The sequence below is a fragment of the Salvelinus alpinus genome, chromosome 6 (assembly GCF_045679555.1).
Source record: "Salvelinus alpinus chromosome 6, SLU_Salpinus.1, whole genome shotgun sequence".
Classification (NCBI taxonomy): Eukaryota; Metazoa; Chordata; class Actinopteri; order Salmoniformes; family Salmonidae; genus Salvelinus; species Salvelinus alpinus.
The window spans coordinates 11,182,986-11,206,953 of NC_092091.1; the positions used below are offsets into that span (position 1 = coordinate 11,182,986).

The 23,968-nt window shown below is 42.2% G+C and overlaps 1 protein-coding gene across 2 annotated transcripts; it reads right to left on the reverse strand.

Annotated features, from left to right (window-relative positions):
• Positions 1 to 888: 888 nt before the first annotated feature.
• LOC139578134 (retinaldehyde-binding protein 1-like) lies at positions 889 to 21,647 on the reverse strand. 2 transcript variants are annotated; one of them, XM_071405384.1, is made up of 8 exons: positions 21,532 to 21,647; positions 12,113 to 12,156; positions 11,255 to 11,383; positions 4,898 to 5,102; positions 4,161 to 4,339; positions 3,367 to 3,525; positions 2,763 to 2,873; positions 889 to 2,176 (listed from the first exon to the last, which is right to left on the reverse strand). In XM_071405384.1, the coding sequence occupies exons 2-8, from the start codon at positions 12,122 to 12,124 to the stop codon at positions 2,048 to 2,050; spliced, it is 924 nt and encodes a 307-aa protein (XP_071261485.1). In that variant the 5' UTR covers positions 12,125 to 12,156; positions 21,532 to 21,647; the 3' UTR covers positions 889 to 2,047. The 2 variants fall into 2 exon arrangements, with proteins under 2 accessions (XP_071261485.1, XP_071261484.1); XM_071405383.1 differs by lacking the exon at positions 21,532 to 21,647 and adding an exon at positions 14,456 to 14,763.
• Positions 21,648 to 23,968: the final 2,321 nt, after the last annotated feature.

Consider the following 23,968-nt stretch of genomic DNA (forward strand, 5'->3'; position numbering starts at 1 on the left):
TTTGCTGCAGCAGATGTTGGTTGCCCATGTTCTCATAAGCAATGAATGAATTCTCACATTGAGTGAATATCCTACTTTAGTAAATGTTGCCTCCCAGTGGTCAAATTGTATCGATTGGAAAGTAATCTCATTCCTAGACGCTTCAGCCCAAATGCGCTATTCAATGAAAGGCACATTGTAAACAAAAGCACTGCACTTTACTTTTAAAGATATTTTGCACTTGAGCAGACATCCGCAGCGTTTAACGTGAATGTGATCTCCGCACGTGTCAGGGAATTGCATTTAAAAAGGCGCACTGTCAACCAGTGCGGTGAGTTTTGTCGACAATGCGCCTTTGATTGAATTCCTGGTCTCTGTCTTCTTTTTATATTGTCACTACAGACCCTGGTTCGATTCCAGGCTGTATCGCAACCGGCAGTGATTGGGAGTCCCATTGGGCGGCGCACAATTGGCCCAGCGTCGTCCGGGTTAGGGTTTGGCCGGGGTAGGCCGTCATTGTAAATAAGAATTTGTTCTTAACTGACACGCCTAGTTAAATAAAGGTTAAATAAAAAATATTTTGCTTGTCTGTATTCTATTCTATGGTAGAAAATGGACCACAAGTACCTGTGTGTTTATTGGGTTGGTGAGGGAAGAGTTGCGGGCCTGAGAGCTTTGATGAGAGAACTAAGGTCATAACATAACTAGCCCCGCCCCCTCATCTTTCCCTATGGAATTATTCCTTTGTTTGTCTTTTTCCTTTGTTTTGTTTACAACCCTTATAGATGTACAATGATGTCGTTAGAGTGTAGAATCCCAACTTGGCATGATGTATTAAGTCATCACGTGTGTTTTTTGGTTAGGGTTAAATTAGGTTGAGCACAACACAATACAGTTATGGGGGGGGGGGGGGGGGGGGATTTTATTGTGTATTCCTTGCTAACCTGTGTTTGTGTGCAAATATCCTGCAAACCAAGGTGAACAGAAATGGTCATCCTTCATCGTTCGTTCCATACAGTTTATTGTCCACATTGTGGTGACATGCTCATGCCTCTGCATTGATCCACAGAGGATAAAAGTGCTGATATTCATCTCTAAGCTCGGTCAAAAACAAACAGAGACAGGCACTTGTTTGATTCATGGCCTTGTATCACCCTGAGGAGAAAAGGGAGGTGGATAGAGAACTGTCAGGTTGAACGAGTGCTAGCTGTATGTGTCAAAGATCAGCCTGGTCTCATAGATTAGATGTAACATAGTAAATGTAAATCCGAGACGCTCAAATTTGTATGATATATGTTAATATATATATATGTTAAGTTTGGTATGGTTACATAAGACAGAAGGTTACTATAAGGCGATTGGTCAGAGTGGATGGGTGGCGTATGACGTGAACGTCTAGTAACCCACGGGTTGTATGTTCCAATCTCATCACGGACAACTTTAGCATTTTAGCTAATTAGCATGTTTGCAGCTACACTTTTTAGCTACTTTGCAACTACTCAGCATATTAGCTAACCCTTCCCCTAACCTTAACCCTTTAACCTAACTCCTAACCTTAACCCCTAGCCTAGCTAACGTTAGCCACCTGGCTAACTTTAGTGTTCGCCACCTAGCTAACGATAGCCACAACAAATTGGAATTCGTAACATATTATACAAATTGTAATTCGTAACATATCACACGAAATGTATGATGGACATCCACAAATTAATACATACCATACGAATTGGAGTGTCCCATTTTTACATTTACTATATGTTACCTCTACCCCTGAGTCCAGGTTGCAGACATGGGTTACACAGAGAAAAGCTCCATGGTTAGGGCTGTTAAGTGTCTCAGGTAAGGCCTGAGCCAAGGCTATATAGTCCTCTCTGTGCTGTTGGGAGGGCTTTGTTGGGTGTTTAATACTTAATAACTCTTGGAAAACAACAACAGTACAATACCACAACCATCTTTTACATTATTTTCTAATAAAGCCACACTCCTATGTTTTTCATAGTTTCTGTCTGTGTTTTGTGTGGAGGTCCCAGTCTGGTTGGAGGAGTGGCGGATGATGAGGAGGGGGTGTTCAGTCGAACAGCTTGGCTGCTATGGCTTTGCCGTCGTACTTGGAGTTCTTGCCGTTGAACTCGGAAGGCAGGATGTCGGCGTCAAACTCCTTGTAGTAGTTGTCCAGCTCGTCTCCGTGGACAAACACCTGATTGGCAGACAGAATGTTGGACCTATGAACTAAAATGTTCTCACCAAATGTTATTTGTATTCATATATTTACCGTTACCTGTATATTACCGTTTGATTAAGAACCCATTCACCTTGTTATTTAGTTACATAAGGCAGGTAACCTAGTGGTTAGAGTGTAGAGGCGGCAGGTAACCTAGTGGTTAGAGTGTAGAGGTGGCAGGTAGACTAGTGGTTAGAGTGTAGAGGCGGCAGGTAACCTAGTGGTTAGAGGTTAGGTTACCTGCCGCCTCTACACTCTAACCACTAGGTTACCTGCCAACCTCTACACTCTAACCACTAGGCTACCTGCCAACCTCTACACTCTAACCACTAGGCTACCTGCCACCTCTACACTCTAACCACTAGGCTACCTGCCAACTTCTACACTCTAACCACTAGGCTACCTGCCAACTTCTACACTCTAACCACTAGGCTACCTGCCACCTCTACACTCTAACCACTAGGCTACCTGCCAACCTCTACACTCTAACCACTAGGTTACCTGCCGCCTCTACACTCTAATTCATTCTTTCATGTTCTCTCTCAGGGCCTGTTTCACTCACTCTCTCCAGCAGCTTGCCCTTCATGAGTGGCTTGACCACGTTGTAGGTGGTGGTGAAGTACCAGGGCTGGTGGATGAAATGGACCGCTTTGAACCGGGCCGGGAAGGAGTCCTGAAACACACAAGTGGAACAGAGGGTCAGAAGAGTTACAGATCTCACCACCACTATGGCCATAAGCATCCTCATCGCGAGTAACGGATCTCACCACCACTATGGCCATAAGCATCCTCATCGCGCGAGTAACGGAAAGGGAAAGTTGAACTGTTGAACTTTGCCAAAAAGAGTTCAGCGCATTTAGGTCGAACAGATTGTCTGATATTTCTAAAAACAGCAACGACCACTTTTACCAGAGAGTAAATGAATGTCTGAAGGGAAAATGGTAAACATGTAAATTAATGTGCTGCGTGAGTAGAATCAGATCCCACCTCTACCACCAATGGCGCAGGTAAAGTTTTCAGGCCCATAAAAATAGAATTCAGGCCATCATTGGAAAGAAAATCCATTGGTTTAAAAATGATTAAATGGATTAAAAATCCATTATTTTGTATCCTAATAAGGTAATGTTCCGTTCAGTATTCCCTCGGCTTGTGTTTGTGAAAGCGACCTGCAACATGTCCACCATCTTCTTGAGCTCAGTGGGTTTGATGCCGGAGGCCTGCTGCATGGTGAAGCCCTTGAAGTTCTCAATGATGCAGAAACCGTTGATCTGAGTCTCCTCGTTCTCTAGCAACTTCTCCAGGATTACACAGTAGGCACGGAGGATCTGGTGAACACACACACATAGTCACACACACACACACACATAGTCACACACATATAGTCACACACGTATAGTCACACACACATAGTTACACAGTTGTCAACATTTCAGAATCATTTTAAAAAACGACACCACTCTCTTGATTATGATTTTCAATAATCGAAGCTTTGTTTTAATTGTCTTTCACAGCAACATGACTTAATAGACCACACACTGGGTCATAGGTTTCAGGCCAGAAAGACAATTAAAACAAAGCTTCTATTATTGAAAATCATAATCAAGAGAGTGGTGTCGTTTTTTTTATTTTACATTTTTATGTGATCTCTTTTTGGTTCCAAGCACCCTTTTTACTTGTCTACACAAATGCATTTAGAGTTTAAAAAAAAAATGTATATTTTGAGCATGTTCCCCCTCCTTTACTGAACGTGAGCGAGGCCTTTTGATAACCACAGATATTTCAATTTAAATTCAAGTTATTATTTATCAAGGGCTTGTCCACCTGATTACAATTATCAATAACTCCCATTGCTGCTGTATGTCTATGAAAACATTGCTCCTGCCATGTTTTAGTGCCTTGTGGGGACCACCAATGTATTTCAAATGGGTGCATTGTGGGGACCCAGGCCCCCGCTAGACACCTCGTCGAAGGTGATCTCTTCGTAGTCCCAGTTCTCGATGTTGAAGAGCAGCACGATGCGGCCGTACTTGTCTCTGCTGGACAGGATGCCTGGGTAGCCGGCCTCGATGGTGCTGCGGACAGCCTCGGGGGTCAGGTTCTCAAACAGCTCAGGGTAGTCTCTCCTGAAGCGCACGTAACCTGAACACGGACACAGGGTCATCAACATCAGATAGACTCCGTGCCATGTCAGGAGGAGTTAAGCAGACAGGAAGATCAACACATATATGTTGCTTGGTTGGGTTTAATCAAACTGTATATTTCCTTCCAATGGCAATGTTTAAAATGATCATGTGCATAGCTGACTTAGCCTGGTCCCAAATATTTGTGTGCTCTCTTGGCAACTCCAACAGTACTTGGCTATACAGCAACATATTGGGGTGGCAGGTAGCCTAGTGGTTAGAGCATTGGGCCAGTAACCTAAAGGTTGCTAGATCGAATCCCCGAGCTGACAAGGTAAAAATCTGTCGTTCTACCCCTGAACAAGGCAGTTAACCCACTGTTCCTAGGCTGTCATTGTAAATAAGAATTTGTTCTTAATTGACTTGCCTAGTTAAATAAAGGTAAACAAATATATATATTTCGGACCAGGCTATAGCGGCCTGTCATTGAAAGATAAAGCAATTTTAACACAGCTTTAATGAAATAGACAGAAAACTTCACCACTGACATACAGTACAGTAGTTTGTAGGGACCCACCCTTCATGAGGTCAAAGGCTCGGGGCACGTCGTATTTCCTGGCGCGGATGAAGCGGACCAGCATGCCGTCAGGCTTCTCTCTGAAGGTTTCCAGCACCCCCTTGGCCAGGTCGTCCCCAGCATCCGCCGTCTCCTTGATTATTCCCCTCAGCTCCTTGACCGCCAACGCCCGCTTCTCGTCTGTCTCATTCAACTCATCCTTGGCCTGTAGGGAACCAACAACCAAGTCAACCTCAGAACCGGATGAGGTCTACAACCTCGGAACCGGATAAGGTCTACAACCTCGGAACCGGATAAGGTCTACAACCTCGGAACCGGATGAGGTCTACAACCTCAGAACACACACACCTTCACAGTCGTGAAGAGGGCACGGCAGTGCCTCTTCCCCCTCAGAAGACTGAAAAGATTTGGCATGGGCCCTCGGATCCTCAAAAAGTTCTACAGCTGCACCATTGAGAGCAGCGTGACTGGCTGCATCACCACTTGGTATGGCAAATACATCTCCATTGACCGCAATGCGCTACAGAGGGTGGTGCGGACAGCCCAGTACATCATTGGGGCCGAGGTCCCTGCCATCCAATACCTCTATATCAGGTGTTGTCAGAGGAACGCCCGAAAAATTGCCCGACTCCAGCCAACCAAACAATAAGACTACTAAATAGCCAGACTGCTAACTAGTCAATCAATGGTACTATTTGCACTGAGCCTACGCACACTCACTAGACTATAGACAGTGCATTCAAAGTATTCAGACCCCTTGACATTTTGTTACGTTACAGCCTTATTCTAAAATGGGTTAAATAAAACTATTTCCTCAGCAATCTACACACAATACCACATAATGACAAAGCGAAAACAGGTTTAGACATTTTTGCAAATGTATTAAATATAAAAAAACAGAAATACCTTATTTACATAAGTATTCAGACCCTTTGCTATGAGACTCGAAATTGAGCTCAGGTGTATCCTGTTTCCATTAGTCATCCTTGAGATGTTTCTACAACTTGATTGGAGTCCACCTGTAAAAAATGTAATTGATTGGACATGATTTGGAAAGGCGCATACCTGTCTATATAAGGTCCCACAGTTGACAGTGCATGTCAGAGCAAAAACCAAGCCATGAGGTCGAAGGAATTATACGTAGAGCTCCGAGACAGGATTGTGTCGAGGAACAGATCTGGGGAAGGGTACAGAAAACTTTCTGCAGCATTGAAGGTCCCCAACAACACAGTGGCCTCATCATTCTTAAGTGGAAGAAGTTTGAAACCAAGAATCTTCCTAGAGCTGGCCACCTGGCCAAACTGAGCAATCGGGGGAGAAGGGCCTTGGTCAGGGAGATGATCAAGAACCCGATGGTCACTCTGACAGAGCCCCAGAGGTCCTCTGTGAAGATAGGAGAACCTTCCAGAAGGACAACCATCTCTGCAGCACTCCACTAATCAGGCCTTTATGGTAGAGTGGCCAGACAGAAGCCACTCCTCAGTAAAAAACACATGACAGCCCGCTTGGAGTTTGCCAAAAGGTACCTAAAGGACTCTCAGACCATGTGAAACAAGATTCTCTGGTCTGATGAAACCAAGATTGAACTGTTTGTGTCACGTCTGGAGGAAACCTGGCAACATCCCTACAGTGAAGCATGGTGGTGGCAGCATCATGCTCTGGGGATGTTTTTCAGCGACAGGGACTGGCAGACTAGTAAGGATCGAGGGAAAGATGAACGGAGCAAAATGCAGAGAGATACTTGATGAAAACCTGCTCCAGAGCGCTCAGGACCTCAGACTGGGGCGAAGGTTCACCTTCCAACAGGACAACGAACCGAAGCACACAGCCAAGACAACGCAGGAGTGTGTGTAGATTGATGAGGGGGGAAAAAACAATTTAATCAATTTTAGAATAAGGCTGTAACGTTAAAAAAAATTGGAAAACGTCAAGGGGTCTGAATACTTTCCAAATGCACTGTATACAAACCATGTACACACTCACACACACTGCATTGACACTCCCACACAAAACCCACACACATTCACATACACACGCACACACATAACACACACCGACACAACACAAACACACATACACATTACACACACTCACACACACACTTTTACGCTCATCATTTGCTGCTGCTACTCTGTTCTTTATTTTACTCTTATTATTATCTATCCTGATGCCTAGTCACTTTACCCTGCCTTCATGTACATATCTACCTTATTATTATCTATCCTGATGTCTGGTCACTTTACCCTGCCTCCATGTACATATCTACCTCAAATACCTTATTATTATCTATCCTGATGCCTAGTCACTTTACCCTGCCTTCATGTACATATCTACCTCAAATACCTTATTATTATCTATCCTGATGCCTAGTCACTTTACCCTGCCTTCATGTACATATCTACCTCAAATACCTTATTATTATCTATCCTGATGCCTAGTCACTTTACCCTGACTTCATGTACATATCTACCTCAAATAACTTATTATTATCTATCCTGATGCCTAGTCACTTTACCCTGCTTTCATGTACATATCTACCTCAAATAACTTATTATTATCTATCCTGATGCCTAGTCACTTTACCCTGCTTTCATGTACATATCTACCTCATTATTATCTATCCTGATGCCTAGTCACTTTACCCTGCCTTCATGTACATATCTACCTTATTATTATCTATCCTGATGCCTAGTCACTTTACCCTGCCTTCATGTACATATCTACCTTATTATTATCTATCCTGATGCCTAGTCACTTTACCCTGCCTTCATGTACATATATACCTCAAATACCTTATTATTATCTATCCTGATGCCTAGTCACTTTACCCTGCCTTCATGTACATATCTACCTTATTATTATCTATCCTGATGCCTAGTCACTTTACCCTGCCTTCATGTACATATCTACCTTATTATTATCTATCCTGATGCCTAGTCACTTTACCCTGCCTTCATGTACATATATACCTCAAATACCTTATTATTATCTATCCTGATGCCTAGTCACTTTACCCTGCCTTCATGTACATATCTACCTTATTATTATCTATCCTGATGCCTAGTCACTTTACCCTGCCTTCATGTACATATCTACCTTATTATTATATATCCTGATGCCTAGTCACTTTACCCTGCCTTCATGTACATATATACCTCAAATACCTTATTATTATCTATCCTGATGCCTAGTCACTTTACCCTGCCTTCATGTACATATCTACCTTATTATTATCTATCCTGATGCCTAGTCACTTTACCCTGCCTTCATGTACATATCTACCTTATTATTATCTATCCTGATGCCTAGTCACTTTACCCTGCCTTCATGTACATATCTACCTCAAATACCTTATTATTATCTATCCTGATGCCTAGTCACGTTACCCTGCCTTCAGGTACATATCTACCTCAAATACCTTATTATTATCTATCCTGATGCCTAGTCACTTTACCCTGCCTTCATGTACATATCTACCTCAAGTACCTTATTATTATCTATCCTGATGTCTAATCACTTTACCCTGCCTTCATGTACATATCTACCTCAAATACCTTATTATTATCTATCCTGATGCCTAGTCACTTTACCCTGCCTTCATGTACATATCTACCTTATTATTATCTATCCTGATGCCTAGTCACTTTACCCTGCCTTCATGTACATATCTACCTCAAATACCTTATTATTATCTATCCTGATGCCTAGTCACTTTACCCTGCTTTCATGTACATATCTACCTCAAATAACTTATTATTATCTATCCTGATGCCTAGTCACTTTACCCTGCTTTCATGTACATATCTACCTCATTATTATCTATCCTGATGCCTAGTCACTTTACCCTGCCTTCATGTACATATCTACCTTATTATTATCTATCCTGATGCCTAGTCACTTTACCCTGCCTTCATGTACATATCTACCTTATTATTATCTATCCTGATGCCTAGTCACTTTACCCTGCCTTCATGTACATATATACCTCAAATACCTTATTATTATCTATCCTGATGCCTAGTCACTTTACCCTGCCTTCATGTACATATCTACCTTATTATTATCTATCCTGATGCCTAGTCACTTTACCCTGCCTTCATGTACATATCTACCTTATTATTATCTATCCTGATGCCTAGTCACTTTACCCTGCCTTCATGTACATATCTACCTTATTATTATCTATCCTGATGCCTAGTCACTTTACCCTGCCTTCATGTACATATATACCTCAAATACCTTATTATTATCTATCCTGATGCCTAGTCACTTTACCCTGCCTTCATGTACATATCTACCTTATTATTATCTATCCTGATGCCTAGTCACTTTACCCTGCCTTCATGTACATATCTACCTTATTATTATATATCCTGATGCCTAGTCACTTTACCCTGCCTTCATGTACATATATACCTCAAATACCTTATTATTATCTATCCTGATGCCTAGTCACTTTACCCTGCCTTCATGTACATATCTACCTTATTATTATCTATCCTGATGCCTAGTCACTTTACCCTGCCTTCATGTACATATCTACCTTATTATTATCTATCCTGATGCCTAGTCACTTTACCCTGCCTTCATGTACATATCTACCTCAAATACCTTATTATTATCTATCCTGATGCCTAGTCACGTTACCCTGCCTTCAGGTACATATCTACCTCAAATACCTTATTATTATCTATCCTGATGCCTAGTCACTTTACCCTGCCTTCATGTACATATCTACCTCAAGTACCTTATTATTATCTATCCTGATGTCTAATCACTTTACCCTGCCTTCATGTACATATCTACCTCAAATACCTTATTATTATCTATCCTGATGCCTAGTCACGTTACCCTGCCTTCAGGTACATATCTACCTCAAATACCTTATTATTATCTATCCTGATGCCTAGTCACTTTACCCTGCCTTCATGTACATATCTACCTCAAGTACCTTATTATTATCTATCCTGATGTCTAATCACTTTACCCTGCCTTCATGTACATATCTACCTCAAATACCTTATTATTATCTATCCTGATGCCTAGTCACTTTACCCTGCCTTCATGTACATATCTACCTTATTATTATCTATCCTGATGCCTAGTCACTTTACCCTGCCTTCATGTACATATCTACCTCAAATACCTTATTATTATCTATCCTGATGCCTAGTCACTTTACCCTGCTTTCATGTACATATCTACCTCAAATAACTTATTATTATCTATCCTGATGCCTAGTCACTTTACCCTGCTTTCATGTACATATCTACCTCATTATTATCTATCCTGATGCCTAGTCACTTTACCCTGCCTTCATGTACATATCTACCTTATTATTATCTATCCTGATGCCTAGTCACTTTACCCTGCCTTCATGTACATATCTACCTTATTATTATCTATCCTGATGCCTAGTCACTTTACCCTGCCTTCATGTACATATATACCTCAAATACCTTATTATTATCTATCCTGATGCCTAGTCACTTTACCCTGCCTTCATGTACATATCTACCTTATTATTATCTATCCTGATGCCTAGTCACTTTACCCTGCCTTCATGTACATATCTACCTTATTATTATCTATCCTGATGCCTAGTCACTTTACCCTGCCTTCATGTACATATCTACCTCAAATACCTTATTATTATCTATCCTGATGCCTAGTCACTTTACCCTGCCTTCATGTACATATCTACCTTATTATTATCTATCCTGATGCCTAGTCACTTTACCCTGCCTTCATGTACATATCTACCTCAAATACCTTATTATTATCTATCCTGATGCCTAGTCACGTTACCCTGCCTTCAGGTACATATCTACCTCAAATACCTTATTATTATCTATCCTGATGCCTAGTCACTTTACCCTGCCTTCATGTACATATCTACCTCAAGTACCTTATTATTATCTATCCTGATGTCTAATCACTTTACCCTGCCTTCATGTACATATCTACCTCAAATACCTTATTATTATCTATCCTGATGCCTAGTCACTTTACCCTGCCTTCATGTACATATCTACCTTATTATTATCTATCCTGATGCCTAGTCACTTTACCCTGCCTTCATGTACATATCTACCTTATTATTATCTATCCTGATGCCTAGTCACTTTACCCTGCCTTCATGTACATATCTACCTCAAGTACCTGGTACTGCTACTCCCTGTATATATATATTTACATTCTTTTGTATTTAATTGTATTCTTCTTGTGTCATTATTTCACGGTAATGTCTACACCAGTTGTATGTGATTTGATTTGTGGTTGCACTTGAGTTTGTAGTTGGGCTTAAGATGTGAAGTGAATCTACAGTGTGAGGCTTGTGAGAGAGTGACCACAGACCTTCTGCACTGTGTGGTCAGGCAGCTTGGCGCAGGGTCCGAACACGGGACCGTGGTCCTTGACCGTGAGGCGCTCCAGCTTGGCCCTGAGAGCCTGCTCCTCCTCCGACACCATACGGAACGTTCCACTCTGAGTAGAGAGGGGGGGGAGGCAACCATGACTTGCCAACAAAAACACCATTAGCTCACAAGACTACCTTACAAAAAGTAGGTTTAAACCTAGTTTAATCCAGGGCGTAAGGCCAAAAACTCAATCCAAAAGGAGGCCTGTATCTATGGGCTTCAGTGTTAGCGTTGGCTAATCTCCCTCACATGAGCGCAGCAAGGCCTGGTAAACCTGTGACTGAGATCTGCGATTAGGGGTTAATGCTAGCGATTGACGGCATCCAGTGCTAATGTGCCTGAGAAATGTGGAACTGCCATTGTCCATGGCGTATGTCGTTATGTGGTGTTGGAGTCCTAGAAACACAATCTATAGAACAGATATCCCCATTCAAGTCAACGTTCCCTGACGGCCGGGCTGTCTGGCGGCCATATTGAGTGTCATTCTGTTTCTGCTGTTTGACTAACCATGATGTGAAACGCAAAGGAAGAATATAATGACAGAGTAAGAGTATCTATTGTGGATTACATCCTCGTAAGGACCTTGATGGTAGATTGTTTCTGCTCTGCAATGGATGAAAAATAACCACCTGAACAGAACTTGTCAGAACTGACTCTTAAGTTCAACATGTCTCTACATTCATCAGACTTGATACTTTTGACATTGATCTGCAATTACAAACACCACTGAATGTGTTTGAATTATTGCAGTGGGGCATGTAAGCCTGTTGCACACCAAGAGAGGAGATGTACTTACCACGACAGCCATTTCTTCAGTTGTTTAGAGCCGCTACGTACTCACTGGAAAAAAAGATGGATTTGATTATTCACGGTTGGAGAACATTGGATTCCAGGAAAACTTGAAAAAATAAAACAATGAATTTATTGTGCTCCAGGCTTACGCTCCATCTCAACCCCCTCAGCATTTGTTACACTTCAGCTCCTACACATTGTTTTTTCATCTCATTCTCCTTCTATTTTTAGGTTACCTACATTTCAGGATAATTTCCCGGAAGTACATGTTTTGATCCAGCTGCCAACAAAACATATCTACGTTTTCTAATTCTATATGTCCCAAATGGCACCCTATTCCCTATATAGTGCACTACTTTTGACCAGAGACTTATGGGACTTGGTCAAAAATAGCTCACTACGTAGTGAATTGGGTGCAATTTGAGACGCAGACCTGTTTGAAACAGTGATGACATTCATACAGTCCATTATCTTTTTTACTACATTGTTTACAATTCTGTGTATTCTTTATATAGCTAGCAGGCTGTATCTAATACAACACCAGACTCTTTATATAGCAGGCTGTATCTAATACAACACCAGACTCTTATATAGCAGGCTGTATCTAATATAACACTAGACTCTTTATATAGCAGGCTGTATCTAATACAACACCAGACTCTTATATAGCAGGCTGTATCTAATACAACACCAGACTCTTATATAGCAGGCTGTATCTAATACAACACCAGACTCTTATATAGCAGGCTGTATCTAATATAACACTAGACTCTTTATATAGCAGGCTGTATCTAATACAACACCAGACTCTTATATAGCAGGCTGTATCTAATACAACACCACTCTTTATATAGCTAGCAGGCTGTATCTAATACATCACCATACTCTTATATAGCAGGCTGTATCTAATACAACACCAGACTCTGTATATAGCAGGCTGTATCTAATACAACACCAGACTCTTTATATAGCAGGCTGTATCAAATACAACACCAGACTCTTATATAGCAGGCTGTATCTAATACAACACCAGACTCTTATATAGCAGGCTGTATCTAATACAACACCAGACTCGTATATAGCTAGCAGGCTGTATCTAATACAACACCAGACTCTTATATAGCAGGCTGTATCTCATACAACACCAGACTCGATCATGATATCACTGACTCTGTAGCACAGTTGTTGTATGAACAGTGTCAGTCAAAGTGTGCAATTGATCTAGTGCATTCAGATAGACAAAGCTAGCATTAAAATCATCCAGAGCTTCACATGCAGCCAAAGCTTCCCTGGATTTGTGACCGATCTTCACATGCAGCCAAAGCTTCCCTGGATTTGTGACTGAGCTTCACATGCAGCCAAAGCTTCCCTGGATTTGTGACTGAGCTTCACATGCAGCCAAAGCTTCCCTGGATTTGTGACTGAGCTTCACATGCAGCCAAAGCTTCCCTGGATTTGTGACTGAGCTTCAACATGCTGCCAAAGCTTCCCTGGATTTGTGACCGAGCTTCACATGCTGCCAAAGCTTCCCTGGATTTGTGACTGAGCTTCACATGCAGCCAAAGCTTCCCTGGATTTGTGACTGAGCTTCACATGCAGCCAAAGCTTCCCTGGATTTGTGACTGAGCTTCACATGCAGCCAAAGCTTCCCTGGATTTGTGACTGAGCTTCACATGCAGCTAAAGCTTCCCTGGATTTGTGACTGAGCTTCAACATGCTGCCAAAGCTTCCCTGGATTTGTGACCGAGCTTCACATGCTGCCAAAGCTTCCCTGGATTTGTGACTGAGCTTCACATGCAGCCAAAGCTTCCCTGGATTTGTGACTGAGCTTCACATGCAGCCAAAGCTTCCCTGGATTTGTGACTGAGCCAACTAGAGGGCTCCGCTACCAAAGCTCTGAAAGCACTGGAGTCAAATGCATCATTAGTCAGAGCTACAGCCAGTGGATTCCCAAGTCCTCAATCAGGCACAACAAGGAAGCTAAAACATTCCCACCTGTCCACGTTGAGATATGCACTATCAACCACAAAGTATTCAAAGCTCTACTGTTTATCAGATTTAACCGTCAGCTTTCAACAATCGATCCTGCAGACAAAGCACTGTTCTGCCTTTGTAAAATATGAGAGCAAGATTTAATGCAATACCAATCAATTTTCACTTCTTCCTCTGAGCAAAGAAACTTCCCCCATCTGGGCTCCACTGGGTGGCAACACTCCACTGGGTCCATCAGAACTGCCAAACCCCCAGCAGGGTTTGGAATGCACCACCCCCTAGGTGTCAGGGAGACGGGTCACAGTGGGTACCCCACATCGGAGGCTCCCCGATCGGGGAAGAGGTTGAGCCTTACCTGGGGATGGAAGAGGCTGGGCGCTGCCGAAAGTCACAGGAGTCCGTGTGTGGAGCAGGACGGCGGGGCCCTGGGATTGTTAACTTGGGGATTAGTGTCGTCACACTGGATTACGCCCATCAGATTTCTCTGATAATCAGCATAAAGTGGAAGGAGGGACAAGAAATGAGGGCAATGACGATGGGCCAATAGAAGAGGTGAAGGAGGGGTTAGAGCAATGACGATGGGCCAATAGAAAGGTAGGGGTTAGGGTGGACTATAGTTACATAAGAGTGAAGGTAGGGGTTAGGGTGGACTATAGTGACATGTGGGTGAAGGTAGGGGTTAGGGTGGACTATAGTGACATGTGGGTGAAGGTAGGGGTTAGGGTGGACTATAGTGGCATGTGGGTGAAGGTAGGGGTTAAGGTGGACTATAGTAACATGTGGGTGAAGGTAGGCGTTAGGGTGGACTATAGTGACATGTGGGTGAAGGTAGGGGTTAGGGTGGACTATAGTAACATGTGGGTGAAGGTAGGGGTTAGGGTGGACTATAGTAACATATGGGTGAAGGTAGGGGTTAGGGTGGACTATAGTGACATGTGGGTGAAGATAGGGGTTAGGGTGGACTATAGTGACATGTGGGTGAAGGTAGGGGTTAGGGTGGACTATAGTAACATGTGGGTGAAGGTAGGGGGTGAGGTGAGATGAGACGTTGTAATTGAAAGGATACACTTTTACGTAAGCGGTGGTTTGAGGAGAGTTGAAAAAGGCGGGAGGCATTTAGAAGGTGAGGGGTAGTTGATTGCACTCCAATGCTTCATGGAACAAGTGAAAATGAGCTATTGTAAATAGTCTCTCTGTGGTCTGCAACATGAACAGAGCTCTGGAGAGAGGGAGGTTCAGACCCACGCTTCACATGTAGCACCATGTGTGTGACTGTGGGATCTGTCTATATAGGATCAGATCCCATCGCTGCCACCAATTGCACAGCCAGGTAAAGTGTTCAGGATATCAATAGAACTGGATTATCATATAAAGGAGGGATCTTCACCAAGATTCAGCCGCGGGCTTGTTTTTTTTTTGTGCGGATAGCCGGGGGGCTCCAAACTCCACTATGGCCAAGACCAAAGAGCTGTCAAAGGACACCAGAAACAAAATTGTAGACCTGCACCAGGCTGGGAAGACTGAATCTGCAATAGGTAAGCAGCTTGGTTTGAAGAAATCAACTGTGGGAGCAATTATTAGGAAATGGAAGACATACAAGACCACTGATAATCTCTCTCGATCTGGGGCTCCACGCAAGATCTCACCCCGTGGGGTCAAAATGATCACAAGAACAGTGAGCAAAAATCCCAGAACCACACGGGGGGACCTAGTGAATGACCTGCAGAGAGCTGGGACCAAAGTAACAAAGCCTACCATCAGTAACACACTACGCCGCCAGGGACTCAAATCCTGCAGTGCCAGACGTGTCCCCCTGTTTAAGCCAGTACATACTTATTTTCCACCATAATTTGCAAATAAATTCATTAAAAATCCTACAATGTGATTTTCTGGATTTTCTTTTTCTAATTTTGTCTGTCATAGTTGAAGTGTACCTATGAGGCCTCTCTCATCTTTTTAAGTGGGAGAACCTGCACAATTGGTGGCTGACTAAATACTTTTTTGCTCCACTGTATCAGTTATTCTGACTATTCTCTCATCATTGATTTAATTGAATTATTTCAGAAATGTGAGTGTTTTCTGTATAGTTGTCTGATGTTGGTGTGTTAAATTATTCTGTTTTAATGTTACTCCTGAATCACCATGATAAATATAATTGTTTTCTAAAGCTAATATTCGCTTTGAAGTCCATATAGTGTATAGTGTAATATAATGTAGCTATTGACACAGACATGGTGGTGTAGCAGGCAGATTGGAATGCAGTGACCCAAGAGGTTGTGAGTTCAAATCCCAGATAAGGACATGTTGTAATAATAATTACTCTATAAAATATACACACAGTGTAGTCATAAATGTCAAAGTGGGTAAAATATGTAAATTAGGAAACGGTATGTTAGAAGAACTGTGTGTATGACAGAGGGGGCATCACCTGTGAAATCTCATGTGGAAATGTGAATCCACATGTGTACGGTTATGCGATCACATGTGGAAATCGACATGTGAAAAATCAACATGTGAAGTGTTCCAAAAAACACATGATTTCACATGTGAAATCATGTGGTTTTTCCATAGGGAATATACAATTCTTATGTTCTATAGGATCAAAATGTTCCACACATGCTCTATGGTGACACAATGCAAAGCCGGTAGAATAGGGCTGCGTTTATATAATGTAGAGTTTGTTACATAGTCCCCTATTTTAACCATGATAAGAACGAGGGTTAGAAAAAGTGAACGGGTGATTGAACTAAGAAGTGAAATGAATTGAGTGATTCAGCAATCCAGAGAGTTAAATACAAATCTAGGTATTAGTTGTGGTCTTTGGTTCTTAGCATGGGAAACATTGAAGAACAATGCAATTAGTGAGTGAGTCAGTGGGTGGGGAAATTAATGACTTAGGAAGTAAAAGAGAGAGCTACAGGTCGAAGCATGTGTGTTACAGTATAAAGCAGATGAAGGATATTTGGTAGTGAGCCCCTTCACCCCCAAAATGTCACTGATGCAATGGTGGAGCAGGAGTAATCTCTTAAACCAGGTCTGATCCGCTCAATGGGGGAGTCTGTGTGACGAAATCAACCCGAATGGCATCACAATGCCAGGCTCCGTATTCCCATACTCAGGACTTGTGTGTGTGTGTGTGTGTGTGTGTGTGTGTGTGTGTGTGTGTGTGTGTGTGTGTGTGTGTGTGTGTGTGTGTGTGTGTGTGTGTGTGTGTGTGTGTGTTTGCGTGCGCAAACCGGCAGCACCACAGATAGTGGCACCATATATAATCAAAGGTCTCAAAGTATTTTATACAGTAAAATGAGTAAATGATCGAAGAAAGACATCCAGCATCACGACTGGACATATTCTGAGAATATAATACACCTACATAATACACCTACTGTATATAATACACCTATTTAATACACCTACTGTATATAATGCACCCATTTAATACACCTACTGTATATAATACACCTATTTAATACACCTACTGTATATAATGCACCTATATAATACACCTACTGTATATAATGCACCTATATAATACACCTACTGTATATAATGCACCTATATAATACACCTACTGTATATAATACACCTATATAATACACCTACTGTATATAATACACCTACTGTATATAATGCACCTATATAATACACCTACTGTATATAATACACCTATTTAATACACCTACTGTATATAATGCACCTATATAATACACCTACTGTATATAATGCACCTATATAATACACCTACTGTATATAATGCACCTATATAATACACCTACTGTATATAATAAACCTATATAATACACCTACTGCATATAATGCACCTATATAATACACCTACTGTATATAATACACCTATATAATACACCTACTGTATATAATGCACCTATATAATACACCTACTGTATATAATGCACCTATATAATACACCTACTGTATATAATACACCTATATATAATACACCTACTGTATATAATGCACCTATATAATACACCTACTGTATATAATGCACCTATATAATACACCTACTGTATATAATACACCTATATAATGCAACGCCTGCGTGAATCAGGCCTTCATGGTCGAATTGCTGTGAGAAAAAAAAACACAACTAAAGGACACCAATAAGAAGAATAGACTCGTTTGGGCCAAGAAACACGAGCAATGGACATTAGACTTTTGGAAATCTGTCCTTTGGTCCGATGAGCCCAAATTTGAGATTCTGGGTTCCAACAGCCATGTCTTTGTGAGACGCAGAGTAGGTGAACGGATGATCTCTGCATGTGTGGTTCCCACTATGAAGCATGGAGGTGTGATGGTGCTTTGCTGGTGACACTATCAGTGATTTATTTAAAATTCAAGGCACTTAACCAGCATGGCTACCACAGCATTCGGCAGCGATACACCATCCCATCTGGTTTGTGATTAGTTTTTCCAACAGGACAATGAACCAAAACACACCTCCAGGCTGTGTAAGGGCAATTTGACCAAGGAGAGTGATGGAGTGTTGCATCAGATGACCTCGCCTCCACAATCACCCGACCTCAACCCAATTGAGATGGTTTGGGATGAGTTGGACCGCAGAGTGAAGGAAAAGCAGCCAACAAGTGCTCAGCATATATGGGAATTTCAAGACTGTTAGAAAAGCATTCCCCATTAAGCTGGTTGAGAGAATGCCAAGTGTGCCAAGCTGTCAAGGCAAAGGGTGGCTACTTGAAGACTCTCAAATATATTTTGATTTTATTAACACTTTCCATGTGTGTTATTTCATAGTTTTGATGTCTTCACTATCATTCTACAGTGTAGACAATTCAGATAAACCCTTGAGTAGGTGTCCAAACTTTTGACAGGTACCGTCGATCTGACAAATCATGCTACAGCCAGAATGGGCACTGCAGCACCTGCCCAAGACCAGTCTGCTCATCCGTTTAACATCAGTGGACATTTGATTTCCCATAGTGACTGCATTTGCAGTCGTGCCTTTCACCTGAACAACTTATAGGGTCTCTAGAGGAAAGCTGATTATATGGAAGAGGACATACATTTGACATGTCACCAAGGGTTTTGAAACCATTTATTTTTTTAAGGCTTGCCACAGTTGCTTATATTTGAGGGTAAAAAAAAACAAGTAGGAGTCAGGAAGTCAGTATTAAAGACTGGAAAAAAAACTATTTCCATGATAGGAAACAAAAGGCTTTCGAGACTGGGGACAAAGTATGTGTTCTGATGTGGAACATTTAGAATTCTAAATTCAGAAGACGTGCTAGTCGGTCAAGACTCCAAAAAAGAAAATGAAAGAGAAATAAAAAACACATTTGCAGGGTAAGTCCAGTTCAGACAGTGCGCAATACATTTAGTAGATTTGAATATATTGATATTCAATTAGGGCACAGCAGGACCTTCCTGGAGTCGCAGCAGAAAACATGAAGTTGGCAGTATTGTTCACTATTTGGTGATTGAAGTCAAACAACTTTAATAAGTTTAATATACAGCATTAACTCTAAAAGTACAAGACGTAACATTCTGTTTAACAACCTCTTCAAGAAAGTCATTTAGGACCACAGGAGGTTGGTGGCACCTTAATTGGGGAGGACGGGCTCGTGGTAACGGCTGGAGCGGCATGGTATCATAAATACGTCAAACACATGGTTTCCATGTTTTTGATGCCATTCCGTTGGCACCAGTCCAGCCATTACTGAGCCGTCCTCCCCTCAACAGCCTCCATTGTTTTGGACTGAGTGCACGTCCAGACAGAACCATGATTTCACCTTGCATAAAACCCAAGTCCAGAACATTGCATGTGCATTTAAAGTTAAAAGCATTGTTTAACAGCAGCAATTTTACTAAAATTCAACTCCAACATTTCTTTCCACAAAATGAACACAACCGTGTACGCAACATGATTATTCAAATCACAACTTCAAACTCCATGCAAATATTTTCACAACACAATATGCTGTTTGATACTTCCAAACCACGTTAAAAGTAAAGTTACAACATTTCATATCTGATTAGCACTAGTATCTGCAAGTTAAGTTAACCTCGACACACACAGGCTGAATTCCCAATTAACATCAAGCCTACTTCTTAATTCCTCCCACTTTCCCAGTTCAAATCATTGATAGAGATGAACAATTCCTCAAAGCCAATTTCCTAATATGTATTTACCATAGACAACCTCGTAAAAGGATAAGATGCATAGCTTACATTTTACCAACATATTTCAGTTTCAAGTGCAAAAACCATCAATAACATCCATTGTAGCAAAAGGTGTGCAACCACCTGCATGTCCGTCGCCCACATTCAAACTGAGAGGAGTTGTTGTGCCTTTGTGGGCATAAAAGTCGACGTGTGCGCGTCCATTTTAATTCTCACGGCAAAATTCATTCAGCTGCAAGTGTGACTGGGGCTATGTAGGTAGAGCATTGTTAGGCCACTCATTTTGAAAATCAATGAAACCGTACCCATTCTTAACATTGAACCACTTGACTCTACCCCAGACCTTTGTTGCAATGACCCACTGATTCTGTATGGTTTGGTACAGCATGGTGCTTGTAATGCCAGGATTGTGGGTTTGATTCCCAGGGCCACTCATACACAGAAATGTACGCACTTGACTAAGTCGCTTTGGATAAAAGCGTCTGCTAAAGGGTACGTACACACACCTCGTCCCCAGCGGCTGCGGGGCTGAATGCTGCAGGCTACACCAAATGGATGAAGAGACCACCCCTCCCAGCTTGGATGATTGAGTTAATAACTATAGTCAGAAAAACACTTACTGACTAAACCATACTGCCAGGCTTGGCAACTTTAATCATTTGACTTATTACCCCTGGCCTAGTACTATCCCCACCGACTGTCCTACAGCCTCCTCACCGACTGTCCTACAGCCTCCTCACCGACTGTCCTACAGCCTCCTCACCGACTGTCCTACAGCCTCCTCACCGACTGTCCTACAGCCTCCTCACCGACTGTCCTACAGCCTCCTCACCGACTGTCCTACAGCCTCCTCACCGACTGTCCTACAGCCTCCTCACCGACTGTCCTACAGCCTCCTCACCGACTGTCCTCAGTCAAGTCCTCTGGCCAGTATTGGTCCTGCATGTAGTGGTTTGAGGTAGCGGGGTCTGGGAGAGTGCCTATGTCCCAGTCCCTCATTCTCTCTCGCATGTCCTGTTCCCACTCCCTCTCCACTAGTTTATACAGGTCCAAAGAAGCCAGAGCATCCTCCACTGAACTGTGGCCCTTTCTTCCAACCTGTTAGGGAAGAGAAAGATCATTGGTCATCATAGAGTCAAATGACAAAGTTTGACACCCGCTGACCAACCCAAACACTGTCACGGCTGTTATGATCTATCCATCTATTCAGATCTCTAACCTCAAGATGCTTTTAAAAAGTGGTCACCAAAAAACACCTAGACGGCAGGGAACACTCACCTGTATTTTCCTGTTTAGGAGGCCGTTTGTCAGGATCTTGAGTGAGACAAAGCGCTTTGTGGGGAAGCCAGCTAGTTGTCTGAGCAGACGCGTGCCACTGGTGTCCCTGATCATGTGACCTGGGTGTGTCAAGTCTAAGGCCTGGAAGTCGTTATACAGAGCGTGGCCGATCATTACTTTCCCCTCCAGTATTCTTAGTATCTGGACAAGGAAAGCAGACTGTTTAGTATTGGTGTCCATTACCATTGGGGCGGCACATAGCCTGGTGGTTAGAGTGTAGAGGTGGCAGGTAGCCTGGTGGTTAGAGTGTAGGAGGCAGGTAGCCTAGTGGTTAGAGCGTTGGACTAGTAACCGAAAGGTTGCTAGATCGAATCACCGAGCTGACAAGGTAGAAATCTGTAATTCTGCCCCTGAACAAGGCAGTTAACCCACTGTTCCTAGGCCGTCATTGTAAATAATAATTTGTTCTTAACTGACTTGCCTTGTTAAATAAAGGTTCAATTAAAAAAATTATTACCAACGAGAGTATGCACACAAAATAACCAAATCATAAAATGGCTGCCTTTGCACACATCCTTTCCTTTGAGACCAACAGTTGAAACCTCTGTCCAGTTGGGCTTTCTAGCATACAGACTGCTCTTTTTCCCACAAAGTAAAGGACTCAAAAGAAGAGTTAATGCCAAAGCCAGGTGGTTATGGTCTCATTGCTCACCTCGGTCCTAGCCTCTGGGAAGGGCAGAGCGTTCTGTAAATGGTGCCTCTGGATGCCACTCCAACGGGTCCTGTAGTCGGTCACAGGCTGGCACGGACGGATGTACTTATCGTAACAGGACGTTGCCATGGTAATCCACCAAACTACAGCGTGCCAGTTCACTAGTGCGCCCACCTAGCCCAGTGCCAACCATCTCACAGTCTATAGCCACCAACATTGGTCGGGCACGTGTTGTGGCAGGAAGAACGGTGTCCACTAGCTGGTGGGCTGGCATCAGACAAGAACCCACTGTCCACCTCCCATCGTTCACTCAAAGCAGCCGCAACCAGCGTTTTGCCTACTGAAGTCTGCCGCTTGGCTACCCCGTTGTCCCCAGAAGCAGCTATCAGCGAACCCTGTACAATAGGGGTTACTCCACATTTAACCAAATTAGTCCATGAGTCTGTGGGTTTTAGGGCGCTACCAACTTCTAGACAGGTGTGCCTCTCAGGTAATTTGTCCAGCATTTCAATGTTTTCCTCTGTCCCTTTCCCCGGATTGCTGATTTTATTATTCTTTTGATGCTTCTTCCATGTTCTTGTGTTCTCTACAGTATGGAGGAGCATGGCTTTCCGGGATAAATATCTATACTTGTAGATCAGTCCCCAATAATTGCGATGGGTTTTACTTCCAATTGAAGTCCCTGCTTCAAACATTGTTCTTGCCATGTAGTATCATATCTGCAACAAAGAAAATGTTGCCAACTCATGAATAAAATAAAATTTAAAAACGCTAAAGAATAGATACGCAAGTAGAGAATCTGCAACTTTTACCTCACATCGTTACTTAAAAGGAAAACACAACAAAAAAAACAGGAGTATTTGTTTCATTAGTCCACTGATGATACAGTCCCAAAATGTTTGCACCTCACTGTGACGCTTACTGTATTTTGAAAGTTCTACATCTTGAAAACTTGGCCGCCGATATGCAAAACATTTTGGGACTATCAGTGAACTAATGAAACAAATATTAAAATATAGTTTGAGTGGTATTTTCCTTTAAGAGTAGACATGCCAAAGATACGTTTGTGTCTTACCATGACCCGAACACTAGCAACATTGTATCTGTCATCATTGGCTAAACTGACGCGCGTACTCTGACAACGTGTTACCAACGTGGCAAAACCACATGAACAATCAAAATGCCGTCAAATCACAACCATACGATACATGCTTAGCTAGCTTGATAAAGACATTGACTAACCAACACGCTTTGCAAACAAATAATATCCTAAAACATTGGTAGCATACCATACCTCTACTGACATGTGCCCCCGTCCTGAACACTCTACAAATGTTAATAACTTGGCACTGATTGGCTTGTACGCTGGTAAATCCCGCCTTTGTGGTTCGCACTCAACTCTGATTGGGTTATATAATATACATTTCATGTATTTCTACCAATCAAAGAAGAATATTAACTCCTGACCCGCTGTCAGTCATTTTACGGAAGAACATCCACGTCAACAAAATGTATTGAAAAACCGCAACAATGTTGCCCTCTACTGGAGAGGAAGAACAGTTACTTTCTTTTTCAAAAATCCTCCACCATTCAAATCTGATTCAAACCGATTGAAACACTGAGTACGGTTATATGCACACAATAACGCGAATATTGTGTATAGTCATTTTAATATAATAGTTTGGTTAAAACGTTTACATGCGTTACAATTACCTTAAATACATG

Bases quoted from the DNA above. Each gene is read 5' to 3' on its own strand.
- LOC139578134 (XM_071405384.1), bottom strand. The intron at 4,340-4,897 runs GTGGGTCCCTAC...GTCCGTGTTCAG, and splicing joins AGCCTTTGACCTCATGAAGG to GTTACGTGCGCTTCAGGAGA. The intron at 3,526-4,160 runs GTGTCTAGCGGG...TGTGTTCACCAG, and splicing joins AAGAGATCACCTTCGACGAG to ATCCTCCGTGCCTACTGTGT.